The sequence below is a fragment of the Leuresthes tenuis genome, unplaced genomic scaffold (genome assembly GCF_036924035.1).
Source record: "Leuresthes tenuis unplaced genomic scaffold, fLeuTen1.0.hap1 SCAF_3, whole genome shotgun sequence".
Taxonomy (NCBI): domain Eukaryota; kingdom Metazoa; phylum Chordata; class Actinopteri; order Atheriniformes; family Atherinopsidae; genus Leuresthes; species Leuresthes tenuis.
This window is the reverse complement of record NW_027325357.1, coordinates 12,299,761-12,317,772: the sequence shown is the minus strand read 5'-3', so window position 1 is coordinate 12,317,772 and position 18,012 is coordinate 12,299,761. Positions and strand designations below refer to the sequence as shown.

General features: G+C 39.9%; 1 protein-coding gene across 1 annotated transcript; it reads left to right on the top strand.

Annotated features, from left to right (window-relative positions):
* Nucleotides 1–671: 671 nt before the first annotated feature.
* On the top strand, nucleotides 672–16,750 carry dctn2 (dynactin 2 (p50)). The gene is made up of 14 exons (XM_072381830.1): nucleotides 672–900; nucleotides 1,195–1,263; nucleotides 4,310–4,406; nucleotides 5,796–5,857; nucleotides 6,102–6,200; nucleotides 7,237–7,397; nucleotides 10,648–10,801; nucleotides 11,050–11,115; nucleotides 11,348–11,386; nucleotides 11,548–11,625; nucleotides 12,045–12,116; nucleotides 13,060–13,162; nucleotides 14,071–14,162; nucleotides 15,895–16,750. The coding sequence occupies exons 1-14, from the start codon at nucleotides 865–867 to the stop codon at nucleotides 15,979–15,981; spliced, it is 1,215 nt and encodes a 404-aa protein (XP_072237931.1). The 5' UTR covers nucleotides 672–864; the 3' UTR covers nucleotides 15,982–16,750.
* Nucleotides 16,751–18,012: the final 1,262 nt, after the last annotated feature.

Genomic DNA, 18,012 nt, shown 5'->3' with positions numbered 1-18,012 from the left:
TTATTTGTCTTTATCTTTGTAGCTATTTTTTGTGTCTGCCACTATTCCTTTACGAAAGCACCGACTCTCCAGAGTAGACTCAGAGATCGTTTTTCAAGGTTGATTGCTCGAAACATTTTAGATAATTTTCCAGATGTCTTTTTTCTGTCAGCAGATAGAAGGAGGATACTTTATTATTATTTTCCTTACAATGACTTTGATACATTGTGTGTTGTGGTAAATCAAAATAATGCAAAACATCTCATTTCAGCACTTATTTCTGAAACGCTGAACAACATTAGGGATGGTTAATCTCGCCGTGGAGTGAATTATCTTTCTTATTGACGATCTTTCCCCTATTGATTAAGTAGCTTACTCGTACCTTTGGCGCCATCATGTGACGACTCTGATACCAACCGGTTTTATTAATGCTGATTAGTTTGTGAAGATAATATCAGTTCAACAACAAATGAGAAACTGCGTTTGAAAATGCAAGATAATTACATAAAAACACAAGATATAGTAAAAACAAAGGGGCACCTTTAAATCCAATTGGATAAACGGAATTTGTGCGTCGTGACGCTCTCCGTTCTCAGGGATGTTTGTTTTATAGTAAGTTTTAGGCCGTCACACTACCTCTACCTGAAGCGGCAAACATAGCACCGCCTCTCCGTATTGAGTGAAGTAAACCGAGCGCACGCGCTGTAAACTCAAGCAAGTGACCGCATCAACCTGTGCAAAGCTCCGCCGGCTGAGAGACTGCTGGCTCATTCATCGTTAGCTTTTGTCACAGTCCCACCTAGTACTACAATAATTCAAGCGTTTTAAGGGTTGTTATTATATTCAGTTGTGTTTTGTTGGTAAATTTTTTGCTCCCTGTTGACAATGGCTGATCCTAAATACGCAAACTTACCAGGAATTGTAAGTGGCTAAAGCTAGCAGACATATCGCTAAACTGCTATGTGGCAGTGCTAGCTCCAAGCGGTGATAGTACCGTTAGCTAACATCAGTGATATTGACTTATCTGTCTATTGTTTGCTAACACTATACATTTAGCGCAGATAACTATGTTTTTTTTATTAATGCAGTGTCTTTAGATGCAATCATACAACAGAGCAAGTGTTAGCAGCTTCGTGTTGTTGAATGGGCCGGGGCGTTGGCCAGGCTAGCAGAACTAAACGGGACAACTCAATATTTCATTTACTGTTTCAATAGGCATTCAACGAGCCGGACGTGTACGAGACCGGTGACCTTCCAGAGGATGACCAGGCTCAATTTGAGTCGGTAAGTAGACGTTTTGTGTACACTGTTTGTAGATTTTCTAACGTTTATGTAGCTGCTAGCTAACGAGCTAACGAGTATTTACACCTTTTTTTAAGAGACGATGAAGAGATGATTCCATTATCGTGATTTGTTTACTTGGCTTCTCTATTAGTCATTCACGTAATTACTGTGCTACTAATAATTGCTTTTGAAATTACAGTTATTAACTTAGTTCTGTTGTGATTCCTAAAGATGGATGAAAAACGTCGTTAAACTGTTTCAATAATTGCTATTTTGTCCGTGTTTGAAGAGTAACATGATAAGCTTAATACGTCCTCTGAATATTCCTCACATTTTACAACACAACACATTTTACTGAGGTGGAAGCAAGAGTCATGTGCATAATAGTTAATAAGGCTTTAGAAATTGTTGTGAAGTTTTCACCAAACACTATCTAAAAGTATTCAGAAACAAAACAATGTGTGTTTAAGCCATGGTGGTGATCTTATGACTCAGAAATGTCGTCTCATTGTCATCAAGTGTAAATGAATTTGCAAAAATTTTAAATTTACTGGTGAGCACCCCGTTTGCAGTTGAGGGGGTGATGGTCTGTTTTTGCACTTTAACATGTCTAGGCTGTTTACTGACCAGCCAAGTGAATCCTAACTAGCATTTCCGTTCATTCTTCCCATTCCCTTGCCATTGTTTTGACTCTTCCTCACCCTTCCTGGGACCCTAGTTTGTACAAGTAAGACTGGATCCATATTTCTCTCAGAGAGCTTAATATATATTTTGTGCATGTTATTTTTGTTACCCTTTTCAATCTCAAATCTACCTTTTTTCACTTCTATTGATTTGGATGAGATGAGAACCAGGTTGATGGCGTGGTGCTTTTTTTCTTCTCCATTTTGATTATTTTTAAGCAAAGATAATTGAATAAAAATTTTCTTTTGGTGTTGCTCATTTACACATTTCAAGAGAATATTGATGATGATAGGTACTCAGTAGCACTGACTCACTGTGTGTGTGTGTATGTGTGAGAAACTTTAACACGAGAGAAAATGATTTATCTGTTTAACCTGTTGTCAAACTCTAACAATTGCTTCTTGGCTAACCTTAATGTTTTGACTAACTGAACTTTCTAAAGTCTTCTTTGCACTGTGTGATAAATTGTCGCTGGTTCATTGCATGTCATAGTTTGCAAGTTGGATATTTTAAAATCCCAGTCACAACACACAATAATATGCAATAATTCTTCCATAAATATCTTGTAATCATTGTTTTTTTTGTAAACAAACAAAAAAAAAATGCAGGCAGAAATATGTCAGCTTGTGTAAGCCACCTTCGTTTTAATCATGTTTTGCAAAAGTAGTCAGACAAAAAATAAGCTTTGACTATGGCTCTGTCAGTTGCACAAGACTTACTACTGTGCCATAGATCCACAAGCTGATTTTTTTTTTTAAATTTGCCTCCATTTTCTGGAGTATGTCTGATACTTTGCTCCAAAATCCTCGCCATTGGTTCTTTTGGCCAGTGTGTTCCACATCATTTAGGGATGCAACAGATTGATATCTGCTCAAACATGAAATGGATCGGGTCAGTGATGGATTTTTGGACATTTCAGTGTATACAATTCTTTGTTGAGGTGCAGACTCATTTAGTTCTGTTCCATGTACTAATTTGCTGCTTTACTGCTTTCTCGATATGAGATGTAGCCGCTGTAACACTGAATTTGGTCCTAAATTTTCTTTTAATTCAGACTTTCTCTGGTCACCAAAATTCTGTCTGGTAGTTTTGTTTTGTTTGAGAAAGTCAAAAATCACACAATGCACAGGGGCTTTAACTTCTCCTGCTTTGGTTTGGTCTGACTGATAGACTTAAGATGAGCTTTTAGATAACTTTCTCTGTAACTGAGTGCATTTTTTTGGGGGGGGGGGCTCTGTCCTTTTGTGTCCTCACGTCTCTTCGACGCCCGTAATCCACCTGTTGCCCGTCACTCTTTCTCGTGGATTGTTCTTAAAACAATTCTCTTCGTGCACAATCTGAATATGGTTTAAAAAATGAGAGTAACTCAGTAGCGTTAGTGGACCATCTTACCACCCTGAATGAGGGAAGAGGGAAAGAACTGGAGACATAAGTTGTCTGAACAAAGTGTCTCCAGGGTTTTTTGCTGCAACTCTCAGAACACTGCTTTCTTTCTTATCTTCCCCCAACCCTGGCCAAGCGTTCCTGTTGTGTGCATGGCATGTGATAACCACATTAATCTGTGTTGTCTCTCTCTCCCTCCCTGCTTTTTTCTCTCCCTCTCCTCTTCCATTACTTTCTTTAACTCTCTTTGGAAACCCAAGGAGCTGGTAAGAGCCTGGCTAACTCTCCTCCTCTTCCTCCTCCTACGAATGTCTGTGGAACTTTTTTGTGTTTCGTGTGTCATCTTATCCAAATTTGTGTGATCACTCTTTTCATTAATCTGTATGCCACAGGTGTTTTAATCCTGTCCATAGCCTTTAGTTTACCATTATTGCTCATTAGAAAGTTGTGATCGAATGATCCATCTCATTATGTGCTTTCAGTATCATTAATCAAAGAGCTGTCATTTAGAAAAAAGTGAGTGACCTCCAGCTCTTTCATTCATGTAACACTGTGTTACCATTGTAGAACAAGACGAATACAAAATCTTTCCAAAGGTTGTGATAAGATTACCTCTGTAAAACTCGAGCTGTGGCATCCATCATTTTTCTCACTGATTTCTTGCCTGCTACTCTAAATTATGTTGAAATGAGTTTCCCCAAGACAACCTCAAATCCAGTTTTTTTTTTTTATATAATTCATTGCAATTATTGGTTTAAATTTCTGAAGTAATCCGACCTTGATTAGTTCCAAATCTTTTAAAAATACTTTTTTGGGCATTGATCAATGATAGCTTTTCCTTTTCTTATTTGAAGTGTATCTTGAGCTTTGATAGTTTGGCTCACTGGTTCAGTAAGCCAAGTGTCTTTTTCACCTTTGCTGTTTGATTTTTTTTTTTTGTCTCTTTTCATCTGACTTTATTTCCTTGTCTGAATGACAGGAGGAGCTTTGCAGTGACAGCGTGGAGAGGATTGTGGTCAACCCCAATGCAGCCTATGACAAGTTCAAAGACAAGCATGTCAACACCAAGGGACTCGGTCAGTTTGTTGTTGCAACATATTAACCTAGATGGTGCTACAACCCACATTTTCAGAAAAGTTCATAGCACACAGTGAATTGATTTAGTCCTTTTTTTTTAACAGGAAATTATTTTTAGTTTCCTCACTGACTCACTTCATTGTCCTTAGAAAATACAAACAAATCTATAATTTAATGCCAGAAAGCAGTCTGAAAATAGTTGGGAAAAGGAAATATTATATACTGATATACTTTTGTGGTACATCGCCCTTTCATTTAGTTAGTTTTTGATAATTTGGGAACAGAGGATGCTAATCTACAAGAATACAATAATTTACTGATCAACAGTTTGTGGCCGTCATCGTCTGATCTCCTCTTAAGGATGCTGCCTACATTGTCAGTATGAGACATTTCTGAAGTGCAGCACACTCTGTGTCTATGAAGCCACGCTGCAGGAAGCCTTTAATTGTCTTGCAAGAGCAACAACACCCCTTCCAGAAAAACATGTCACCTCAGTGGTTGTATATTTATCTTAAAAATTCCAATATACGCCTCTGGACCAATGGGTCTTTTAACTTTTGGAGGCAATTTATTTTTGTTTACATTGCAGGAACTGTGGCTGATTATTGTAAACATCCATCTTTTATAGGGTCTTTTTAGCTTGTGCTTTAGAGAAGGAGCAGTCTATAAAGCAGCTGCACAGTGATTAGTCCAGAAAACTAACCTGCCTTGACAAACGAAGCTCATACACATCTTGTAAAAGTCTGTCCTTAACATTCGCTTGTGGCAACCTAAGCAAAACACAGAGGAATGGCAGAGCAGTGAAGCCCAGCGTTTATTGAGCCAAGATGCGACAAAGGAATTGGGGCATGATTTTTACTCTTGGACAGCCTCCCAGCTGACTGTTACATCACTTCAGCGTCTTTTCTTTATTGTGAATGCAGCCAAAGAAAAAGCCCTTGCATAAGTGTTGTCCTTATAAGAGTTTCACATTCCCACAAACCCTCAGGGGGCCCTCAAAGCTGTTGGGGCCCCTGACTCTTTGCACTGTATTATTCAGTGTAGATGGTAGCTTGTTCCAGATTGCTTTGAATATATAAATGTCATGTCTTTTTTGTGTGGCGTCCTTTGCATGCTCAATTTGTCCAAAATCTTCTAAATAACACTTATGTCTTTACAAAAAATCACATAGTTTGTATTTTTGTCTATTAGATAAAGGTTTAAGCGATGAACAAATGACAGATTTAAGATTTTGTTGCGTTTCAGAAAACTTCCCGGCCTCCCTTTGTTGGTTCTTTGGCCATAAAAACCGAACACAGTGATCATTCAGTAGGGATCATTCTCCATCAGTGGTGTTTACTGTGTGTTTCCCAACCTCTTTTTAAAGCAGTTTGTCTCTGTTTTCACAGACTTCTCGGACAGAATCAGTAAAAGCAGGAGAGTTGGCTACGAGTCAGGAGAATTTGAAATTGTGAGTATATTCTGTTGAGCAAAAACCCCGTCGCTACTTATTCTTTTTGAAGGTGATCCAATTTTGTGGGTAATGAATCCATTATTTTTGTATCACTTTGCTACATAGATTTTCCCATAAAGTCAAAGTGGAAGCGATGGTTGTTTTGTGTGATCATTCTTCTCAGGGCTGCTCGGTCAGTGAGCACACAGACCTTGTTTTTGTGTAATATTCATACCATCGCTCTTCTCTTTTCTCTGTTTAGCTCGGAGAGGGCTGCGGAGTAAAAGAGACGCCCCAGCAGAAGTATCAGCGCTTAGTGAATGAGATCCAGGAACTCACTCAGGAGGTGGACGCCGTCCAGGTGGATTGCTAACAAAACTCACACCTCTTTTTTTGCCAAAAGAATCTGCAAGGAGGAGCGTCTTTATCCGGTCTTAATCTTGATGTCTGAACATAAATTCAAAGACCTTCATCTTTGGACTGTCCTCCACAGTATTTTCAGCTACTTTTAACCACGTAAAAAACCCGAAAATCTGATCCAAAGTTCAGTCTCACGTGGGCTCTGTAGCTTAAGTAAACCAATAGTTTCTTTTTTTGCCTAACAAAGTTATGTACATGAATGCACCATTCTGCTGCTCTCTGCTTTCAACGCTTAATTATAATTCAGGCTGCATCCTTGCATATTTTCTTTCTTGTTTTTAAAGTATCTGTGGATTCGAGGTCATGCAGATCATAAGATTGTAATAGCAGACTGTGCAGCCTAGCTGCTGGATGATTAAGGAGTTTCTCTGCTACTCAATATAAAGTTATGAATTACCTATTTAAAGCAAATTACATTCTCCAACTGCACCCGTCCAGAAAGGTTCCTCTTGCCAAGAAGAGCATCCTTTAGTACGATAACATACCCAAAATGGTATTTTGACAGCAGTAGAACATTCTATTAAAAATAAACTCTGATAATGTAAATGTTTTACGATAATTCTGGCAGTTTTCAGCTTGAATCTTACGCTCATAATGCTGGATGTCCGGCTCGAATAACAGTAGCAGCGTCAGAACTTCTGCAACCTCTGAAAAGATGCAGGAAAAAGATAAAGGCTCCGGCAAAAGAACATTTATTCAGGGCAAGCAATTAAAAAACTGGAAACGAAAACTTTGAAACGTTTGAACAATTCAAGTAAAATCAGATGTTGGTCGTCATGGTTACGGGCACTCTTAAGTGGGGCTCACTGCGTAGAAGTTGTCTTATTATGTTATTTGAATGGTGGTTTTGTCAGATGCTGCTGTAGTTATGAAATTAGGATTTTATTAGAGCAGAGTCAAAGTTTGGAATGTTTTAGGCTGAATTTTTGCCACAGTTTACTGTCATGTAAATGGGCTTTGGGTCTCTCTGCGTCCAGGCTGCTGCAAAGGAAAGTAACGCAGAGGAGCGCCTCACCCCGGTGGTGCTTGCCCAGCAGGCGGCGCAGCTCAAACAGCAGCTGGTGTCTGCCCATCTAGACTCTCTGCTGGGACCACAGGCACACATCAATCTCGCCGATCCAGATGGAGCTCTTGCCAGGTGAGTTTCAGGGGGCGGTACCAAGACAATATCTGTGTTTACATGGAATTGTGAAGAATATCTGAGGTCTGTTGAAATGTGGCAGAGTAGAAAATACTGATGGTTCCTGTAACTGGTTAAAAGCAAACTGCTTTGACTGTTTAGTGTCATCAGAAAGTGGCTGATGAGTTAGTTACATGTCTGTTATAGGCAGACTGGTTGCTGCGGTGATCGCTAATGAGAAACAACACCCGTAAGCAGAGTAAAACATGGCGCTTTTTTTTTCTTTTTCTTTTTTTTCAAACGTATTTTCATTATTATCTCTTGAGAGTGCTGACAGTGTTTCCTCTTCAGCAACACAAACAGCTGATCAGTCGGTGAAATGCTAACTACATCAGAACTTTGGAGAAAGTGCTTTATGGCATAAAACCACTTTCACACAATACTGCAGTCCTGAGATATTCTAGACGGGTGGCAAGTGAGAACACAAAGGTCTGGAACATTCATTTAGACCTCCTGTGGAGGTTTTCCAGCCAGCCTAAGACTAAACTGTCCACAACGGCAGATACATGCAGTACTGATATCCTCTGCTCCTCTCAACATGTTGTAAAGAAAAAGGGGATTTCCGTAAAATCATTTCTGCATCATGTGCCGCCTCCACTGTGCTCGAGCCTGCCGTTTCCCTGCAGTCTCTCCCTGCGTTTACAGCCGGGAGAGCACATCTCCGGCAGAATTCTTCCCGCTGCGTTATGCTTGCGTGAACAACAACTGTGGATAAACTCTGGAACGGATTGTCTGCACATTCTCCAGAATATCTACAGTGTTTATGTTTGAAAAGGGCTAAAACATAAAAGCTCAGACAGAAACCACCTCAGAAACCCGTAGCATTACCTGGAAGTGAACTAGATTTGCTGTTATCTGCAACAGCGCTTGTTGCCCAGTGAGCTTGTCATCTTTAGCAGTTTGTGGCCAACGCTTGCACCAATCTTGAAATTCTGAGCGAATACTGTTGTAAAAGAAGGGAATGAATAAAATAAGTTAATGAAGCTGTTTCTGTCATTCATTCCTGCTGTAATACCAGGGAAACGATGATATATGGGTTATTTAAAAATTATAATAATTTGAAGTACTTTAGCCATTTATCAAGCCATCTTTGAATGGCCAAAATATAATTGATCTTAATTAATTGGTCTTAAACAATCTTTAATATACCAGTTTAACATGATAAATATCCTTTTTGTGAAAAAAGAACAACTTAAAAACATAATTAGAAAAGCAACTAAATTCTTACTTCTAAGTGAGACGTTTATGTTACTTTAACAAAAATGAGGATTTCTGCTTTGTATCAGGTCAGCGTCTTTCTCTTCTCACCCATGATATGAGATACAAAGCTGAACAGTTGCTCACTGCTGGTGCGAGCAGCTCACAGGTATTTGTTTGCCATTTGTCATTTCTTGTTCTTCTCCCGATATCCAAGTGTGGGCTTGTTCCTTGGAATTGGATCCTCTGCAAAGAAACAATCCGGTTATTGTGATTCTCTTGTCCTTGTCCTTTCTGGTCCATTTTCCTCCAGAATCTTTTAAAACGGTGTAGTTTGCCCTTTCTGTTCATGCTCTCTTGATGTGTCAGCGTTGAGCTGTTTCTGTACCGCTTCTTATCTCTGGCATTGGCGGCAGACCAGTCCATTCGGTGCACTGCTTGTGTTGCTCGTAGGTGTCCAGGTCATGGCCCTATATATCTGCCATCCAGTGCAGAAAAGTGGAACTGTCTCAATTTCAGTTAGTTTGCTTATAGTTTATGTACGGCCTCTAAAACTACTGTCTTTTTGTAATTATTAGCATCACGGTTTGTGTCAGCCTCCCCGGTTAAGACATCTCAGGGCTCACACCAAGAGAATCCTGTCAGCAGACATCTGGTGGGCTTACTTCTTTAGTCAGTAATATCCCTCAGTTATGCGTAGTGAGGCTTGTGGGCAGGTCTTAGTCTTCAGCAGATGTAGAATGTGTGTGCTTTTAAGCTGGCTTTCCAACTATAGAATGTATCATTCCTCCTTCACATCATGCTGTAGGCTGGATCTGCACAACCTGCAGGTGACTAGGAATTAATGTTTATGACATCAGATTATTTTATATTTATGTTACATTAAATTTGCAGACCCCCTTTTTTTGTTGTTTTTTTTCCAAGTGAGGAACACATTTGGGGGGACAGCGGAGTGAGGTTCGGTATCTTGTGTGAAATGGGGGAAGTTCAGTTTTATGACTGAAAGACGCTGACTCTAACTGCTGAGCTCCAGCTCCCCTTCTGTTTTTTGGACTGCTGCGCTGGCTGAGAATGACATCATGGACACACAGCTGGGGGGTCTGTGCCATGTAGCCCAAATTTGTCAAAAATGCTGTCATAGCTGTTATTTTAGTGGCAGCTGTCACGACAGTGTCAACTGCGGAGTATTCTGCTTTCCCCTGTTTCAAATATGATCTCCAAGAACTCTGGGCTGATGCTGAGTGAGAGCCAGTGAATTTCAGGGAGTGTCACACCACCTTTATCAAGTTTAAAATCTTAGTCAATCCACTTAGCCGTTAAGCGATACATTCTAACTAGGCAAGTATCCAATCTCCCATAAATCAGTGGTAAAAATCATTGCAGGGTGTCCGCAGCCAGTAACTGGTGAATGTGTGAGGTCACGATGTTTTAGATTTCAGGGAGAATGATGACAACTGGGCAGTGTGTAACAGGGCTCCATGTAGTTAATTAGGTATCGAATTCCCATCTCCTCCGTCAGGAGAAAGGTTGGTCAACAAATGCAGTGAGCTCCATTACCTTGTAAGAGCTTTGGTGTTTTCAGTGTGGATTTTAAAAAAAATTTCTCAACTCTTTCATTACCAAGTGGGTCTCACCAGTGATTAGTTGTTTTTTTTTTTTCATGATATGTAGTTTATTTTTCTGTTTAGGTAACGGTTATACTCGTCTTTATGTCTGCTTTTAAAGTTGCTAATGAGATTCAAAGTATTAATATATGTGGTTGTAGTGTCTCCTCTCAAAATGTTATTTGTTTCATATGTCACAAACTACTTATTGCTGATTTTCCTCTTTTATAGTAAAATCCTCCCAGGTGACATCCAAATGTGAGGGAAAAATAAAATGATGATGAAAAAGAGCGATTCAAGCTCACCTTCACTTGCTGCTTTAAACTGTGCCTAAAGAGATTGGGCTGATAGCCTTATCAAACAATATGTTTAATCCCTCTGTGTCTTCCTTTCCCTCCTTCCCGCAGGCGTCTGCTCACCCAGCTGGAGGTGGCTAAAGGCAGCCGTGGCTGCCCAGCAGGAGACGGCAAACCGACTGCTTCAACAAAGGGCCCAGATGGAGTGGTACTCTATGAGTTACACAGCAGACCAGAGCAGGAAAAATTCAATGAATCTGCCAAGGTAAAGTGGAAAGGGAGGTGGAGACAGCAGAGTCAAGTGGCTGCATGAATGCACTCAGAAATTGAGCAAACATTTCGGTCATATGAGCTCCCCGATGTACTTTGTTTCCACTCTCATGAGAGGAATGTCAGAATATTTGATGGCAATTAACAGGACAAAAGATAGGAAGGGAAGTGTGTGTGTGTGTGTTTGTCATGCGGGATGTTGTTGCCTCTGCCAGCCATGTGTTGCCTTTTCCATCCCTGTAGATGGCAGAATTGGAGAAGCGTCTTGCTGAGTTGGAGATGGCTGTTGGCTCAGGATCAGACAAGCAGGTACACAGTCACAGTCTTTACCCGCACACGTTCTCTCAAATGCCTTTGTCTCTCATTCACACTTTGTACGTGTATCTGCTTCGCTCTGTCACATCAGCATCATTTTAGCCCATGCCCCTTGTCTTAACTGTCCAAAAAGAATTTGCTATTCCCCTTTACTGAGTTAATTATAAGTCAGGCTCAATTTTGTCTTTTGTGAAATGTATTTTCTCTCTTTGTGTTTCCATTGCAGGGACCTCTGAATGCTGGCGTACAAGGAGTCAGTTTGATGGTAAGATGGCTTGTGTGAAGTTTGTAACTGTGTGATGTGCAGCCAGAGAACTGGGTCACACTTCAAAGATTACATCAGTTTCTGTCAATAGTAGGAGCAAGAACACAAAGGACTGGCTTCAGCCTTCTACATACAGTAACTTGTGTGCTTCTTTGTGTCAGGACACCATAGAGCTGCTGCAGGCACGGGTCAGCGCACTGGACTCTGCTACCCTCGATCAAGTGGAGGCAAGACTGCAGGTGATTATTTTACAGGGCACAAACCAGGGTTAGCAGAGCCTTTTTCCTATAAACGATCAAGTCAAAGATTAATTAAACATTACGAGTACACCTGCTAAAGGTTTATCATCAGCGCTTTGAGGGCTGTAACTTAAAGGGCCAGAACACCTCAATATCCCAGAGGACATGCATGTCACTACAGCAACAGATGTCATCACACGCTATACTGCAAGCTGTGTTGGACCATAGTCGCCAATGATGATGACTCTTTTTGAAAAGCGGGCTTGAAGCTCAGCCTCATCTCTTTTTGTGCGAGAGTTGCTGTCAGTTTCAGAACCTTCATGTGAGACATTACAGTCCATGTGTTTCTGTAATGGATGAATAATATAATAATGTGTTCCACATTACTCTTGATATCACCGTTTGTCCCTCCCCTTTAGAGTGTTCTTGGGAAGATGAATGAGATTGCCAAACACAAGGCAGCGATCGAAGATGCCGAAACGCAAAACAAGGTTAGTGATTCTCCTGCACACATCTGTGCTAAATAAATGCAGTAAAGTATCGAAGATGCGTGTACGTTCTGTAGATGAATACTCCTACATAATGTGCACCTGAAATGTATGTTTAAAAAAAACTTTCAATGAAGCATCTGAAACCGTGTGAGCTGAGATGTTCTACATGAGCTTATATGATAGATTTTGAGATTTACTTGAAAACCTCCACTATAAATAATCTATGCTTTTCTAGCAGCTAGACTAACCACTGAGGCGAATCTCCATGTGTTGAGTGTTTTTTGAGTGCCGCCTTGCATACCTGGTGAATCCTTATTAGACAGTCACGTTATTCTCAGACGGATTCATTTTATTAGTTTGTCCATTTTAAGCCATTAATGACAGTTATTCACATCACATGCACCTGGGAGGCCTTGAGAGGAATTGACTGATCTAAAGCGAGGTCCATTAGAGGGCAGACTGGTGAATAACACCAGTTTCGTGAAAGTACCTTCCTGTTTTGGTCTTTGAAAGAAATGTGGTATTTGAATACTTGAAAGGAAGATGTTTCCTCACAAAAGAAGAATGTCGAAAGTGCACAAGGATGCTTTAATGTTGGATTATATAAAGGAATGCAATTGAATGCAGCATTAGCGGGACCATGTTCCTAGTCATAAAATACAATAGCAGCAATGAAAAAAGAAAAGAAAGAAGGTTGTGAATAAATGCTCTGAAAGAATTAAAGTTTGAATTACAGGCAGTGTGTCCACCAGTAAGGTTTTAATATAGTAAGGGTTAACTTCTGTATTTGTGGCAGATGAGACGGATTAAACACCCCGTCCTCTCACTGCTGAAATGTAGGCTGCATAGAAAACTTGTCACAGCAAAGCTGCAGTGATCATCGATTTATTTTTTTTATGGGTAGTATGCATTTATTTAGTTTCTTTTTACGTCTACCTGACAGGTGTCGCAGCTGTATGACGTGGTGCAGAAGTGGGATGCAGTGTCCACTTCTATACCTCAGGTGGTGCACAGGCTTGTCGCTGTGAAGGAGCTCCACGAGCAAGGTAGCACACAGGGTGGCAGTCCGAGACTATTCACCTACAGCAACTCTTTAAAATATGGACTTGACTCGTTGAAGTGAAAGAGTTGATTCTGTAACATGAAATAATTATGCTCTGCTGCTGTGACTAATATAGCATTAGGGGACAATTTCACCCCTGTAAGGGCAATAACAATGAGATGGTTCTGTTATTTTATGAGGGGAGAAGAACCTTGGAGAAAAAAACCCATGAGAGTTCAAGGAGAGAACGTATGTAGGTTAAAGGGGGGGTGCGGTGAGGCATTTTAGATTCAAGATTTGTAGGATGTCACCACAGAACAAATCTGTGTATGAACTGGGATCACGTTTCAGACCTCATCTGGAGAGTGAAAGATTTTTGTCTGCTGTGGAAGCGCCTGAGTGAGAGAAAAGATGAAAACAGAGAATAGACTCGACCTTAAACCATGTCATTGTAATAAAACAAAGGACAAAAAAAACAATCTGTGAAAGACTTAAAATGGCAACAAAATCAGACCAAATCTTGCAACACTGTTAAACACCCCCTTGAGGAGAAAGAGATGTATATTATACATCACATTATCATCTTTTTATTATTTAGCATATGAAAGTGGAACCATGGCATTCGTAGATTATACTGAAAATCCTCTCCACGGAGCTGAAAGAGGTAACATATCACCCAGCCACTCTTTGCACCAATCTGCCAGTTTGCCAGCTGGGTTAATCATGACTAATCTAACTAATTAAGGGTATCGTATAATACACAATATCTGGTTCAGTCTTTCAAGTGGTTTCTCGTCACGTTCGCATTAGATTTGCTGTCGTCCCTTTGCATTATTTAAAGTGGATACATGTTGATATCTTATTCCTGTGCTCTCTACACCTACCTTTTTACTTTGACCTTTTTCCTCACAGCCATGCAGTTTGGCCAGCTGTTGACTCACCTGGACACCACCCAGCAGATGATCAACAACTCTCTAAAAGACAATAACACTCTGCTAACACAGGTAGGAAGTTCCCAGCCAGGATAAACAAACGAGGGCACATGAGCCATTTGTAACACTGCTGGGAGTATGAAGCTGGATTTGAGGAGATTTGGCCACTTAAGATTTAAATATGCCATATGTTGAACAGCAGGAAAATCGCTGTTTGCTCTGTGAAGGTATGGCAGTGTAATGGCATACCTGCGAGTTTCTGTGGCGCAGTCTGGAGTTTTCCGCCGGAGGCCAGATCTTCCTTCAAAAAGAGAGAGATAAGACTCCAGGCAACATTGCACCGATTTTCTAAGATTGAGAGATCTATGAAGGGCTTCGAGTTAGATTTTGCTTGTAGTTTTGGTTCTGTTTGTGTCAAACTGAGATTCTGCTGCCCCAGTGTGACTCCCTGTGGCTTCCTATAGTCGTATATTGGCCTTAAATCTTTCAAACACGCATGAGACACTAAAACGTAAATCGCTGTATTTTTCTAAAGCGAAAGAGTTTTTTCTCGCAGGAGTGAAAATGTTGGATGCATTGGGGGGGGTTGTGACCTTCTCAAACACTTGACAGTGACCTCTGTCTGTATGTGGAATAACGGAGTATAAAAGGTGTCCTCTAATACGCCACAGAATGTGGTGTAGAGGCAGCTCCTATGAGCTCAAAGTAACAAGCCAACAAAGTGCGGTTCCCTATGAAGAGAACCGAGGCTTTCCAAAGTCTCATCTAGGTTCAGTTAATCATCAACCTGTGCTTTGCCTCTTGATAGAATGACAGAACATGCCTATGTAACATGCAAAGGCTTATTTTGAATGCAGCATGTATTTGTTAAAAATGTAAAACCCCTTGAAGTTGCCCCTTTCCTTTCATGAACTTAGCATTCTGAAGTGAGGAGTCTCCGGGGTCATTAAATATGACAGGTCCATGCTTTTAATGTCTGTCAGTCTTCTTTTACTAAGTATGAAGCCCTTGTTAACAATGGTGATTGCTGTCAATAGCAATTTTATTTATTCCTTTTGAAAATGTAACCATAAGATTTGTGTGAAGTCGTTGCCGTGGCTATTATTACTGTTAGTTGTAGTATTAATCTTCTTCTTATTCTATCCTTTTTAGATAAGTCAGTTGAGATATATATGAGGTAACAAACAAGTTATTGAGCAGGTTGCTGCTGCTGCTGAATGGATATGACACTAAACGGTTGGGTACTGATTCAACTGAGCATGCTCCAGTTTAAATTTAATTTTATGTTCTTACTTGAAAATGACCAAAAAAAAGTACTTTTAGATGCAGGTGCCAGATTCCAAGCACTTGATTCGGTTAAAGTTCTGCTCGTCTGGCTTTTTATTCATCAGCATTTTCAGGCTTCTGTCTCTGTTTAGTTCAGTTTGAACAACAAAACAAAGTCTTTCTGGCAGAAGCTCATGAAGGCCTTGAGGCTCATCGTGTTTGAGAGCCTGGAAGTATGTTACATCTAATATTTTTGTTCAGAAGAAAAAGAAACGCTAAAGCAGCAAACAAAGTGTCTCCATTCAAAACCTTGGTCAGTTCACTAATCGTTTTCTGACCAGATTTCTCACGTATTTCCTTTTTTTTCCCTGATGAGGAAACAAGCTGAACATACTGCATATTCTTAGTACTCCAAGGATTTCTGACTCTTCTCTCTCCCTGCCTCTTCAAATGCTGCCAACTCCTTCCTGTACACCTAATTATGTTCTCTGACTTCCATGTCTTCCTCAACTTGCTTTTTTTTTTGCCTTTTCATCAGGTCCAGCAGACGATGAAGGAAAATCTTGTGGCTATTGAAGAAAACTTCAGCGCTCTCGATCAGAGGATGAAGAAACTTTCTAAATAAGCGGTTTCAGAGTTTGGTTCAGTTGGTACACGAAGGTGTAGAACATGGACAATTAAGAGCTGGTTAGAGAGCTCAGATGGGAGGGGTTTGGGGTTTAACGCTGTCCTTTCTGGCCATCCCTCTCTCGCTCTCTACTTCCACCTTTTTTCACTAAGTGGAATGTTAGAAAGTTGAATAGATGGAATAACAAAAAAGGAGACCAAATTATCTTCAAATGTCCACCTAAGTTTCCTCTTCCTTTCGCTTGCATCAAACTCTTTTATCGGCCATCTTTGTCCACACTACACCTGCCACTGATTGCAGTCCACTGTTGAGCTTATTAAGTTTTTAGACTGGTTTGTTTTTTTTATTATTACTGGTTATTATTACATAAAATTCTTCTATTCCTTCTGGAGATTCACACAATAACTGGATTTGTACTGTAAACTGGCCAGATTGATTTACAACAACTTTGGGTTGCAAGATCAGACACAAAAAACAGATGTTGCCCACTTTGATTTGCAAAAAAAAAAAAAAAGATCACGGTCTTTTGTCCTTTATTGTTGTAGCGGGAGCTAATTGGTGCGGGCGTCAGGGTCGTGTCATGGAAGGAAAGCTTGTAAATATGCCTGTATACCTTATTGTTTCTTCACACTCAGTCGCTTGTAACTATATTATTATGACTGAGACCAGATGCCACAGACAAACTTTTAATCTGCTTTGTCATTGCCTACAACTGTATTGTTCATCTGTGGTCACGGAAGCTGATCAATAAATTAAAGTGCGATAAGCTTGGCTTCTTTTTCTTGGTTTTCTTGTTTGTTTTTTTTCTTTTTCTTCAATATTTAATCCCACAACCCCCCCCCAAAAAAAAAAAAAAACAATAATTAAGCAGATACCTACCTTTGGGGGGTAACTTTTTGCATTTCCCATTAGGATTAAGTAGATCATAAATGTTTTTAACAACATTAAACAAGTTTCTTGGAAAGATCTGTTAGCACTGCAAAATATTTTTGTGCTGTTTTGATGTGTAAAACACTTCTTTTAAAGCTTTGAAATATAGAAAACCTTTGAATTCCACCATCAAAATGAATCAAAACCTTTTTCTTGTCTTAATTATTTATGACCACTGGGTGGCAGCATAGCATCTGTTAAAAAGGTCAAACCCTCAACGGAGGCTGAAAGTGTTCGAAGACCAAACTGAACAATCGATCAAAATCCATAAATGCACATTATTCCACCACTTTCACATATTTCTGTCCAACGGAATGCACGTGTCAAAATTAATTTTAGCACTTAAAATGTAAAAGTCCAAATGGTTCAGTTCATGTATGAGCTTGAAATTCCTTTCAATGTGACTGAAGTGACATTCTCAAGCAGGCGTATTTTGAGGTGAATGCAAAAAGACAAAAATCTCCCTGTAGCCTGTGGAATGGAGCTTATATTGAAGCTTTTCTTTTAAGAGCTTTGAAGTGAAAAATATCTTGTTTGTGCTGAGTTGGGAGCCGTTCTTCTGTGTCTCTGCCGTCTTCACACCATGCAGCATTTCAAAAATGTGTCTCATTAGTATGAAGGACTTAAAGTTCTGTCAACATGTACACATACTCTTATTTAATAGAGGGAACCCGGGTAAAAATGTTTTCTATTTATTTCTCTCGCAGTAAATCATCAGGCAGCACTCTTTTTGAGGTCAGTCTCAAATCCTTCTGGCATTAGTGGGTTTAGAAAAAGCATTAAAACAAAAAGCTGGCTCATGTTGGCAGTCAGGTGATGGTATTAGTGACAAAGGCCAACAGATAGCAGCAGGATAAGGCTCAGGTTAGTGATCCTGAGTGAGTCATCCAGACACTTCAGCACGGGGTTAAATAACACCACGACAAGCTGCGGGGAGAGGATTAATAGTTTGATGAGATGCAGATGGTCCCAATAAAAATGCATATGAACAAGTTTGGGTTTGTGAAAATGTCTCATTTTAGCTTTTTTTTTATTTATTTTAATTTGGAACTAAATGAGAAATAAATGCTGATGAACCTTATTCTCGATTTGTCTTTG

Excerpts from the sequence above, each read along its gene's own strand:
- dctn2 (XM_072381830.1), top strand. The coding sequence starts at position 865 with ATGGCTGATCCTAAATACGCAAACTTACCAGGAATT. Across the intron at positions 11,626-12,044 it reads AAGTGGAGGCAAGACTGCAG|AGTGTTCTTGGGAAGATGAA; the intron begins GTGATTATTTTA and ends CCTCCCCTTTAG. Across the intron at positions 14,163-15,894 it reads ATAACACTCTGCTAACACAG|GTCCAGCAGACGATGAAGGA; the intron begins GTAGGAAGTTCC and ends CCTTTTCATCAG.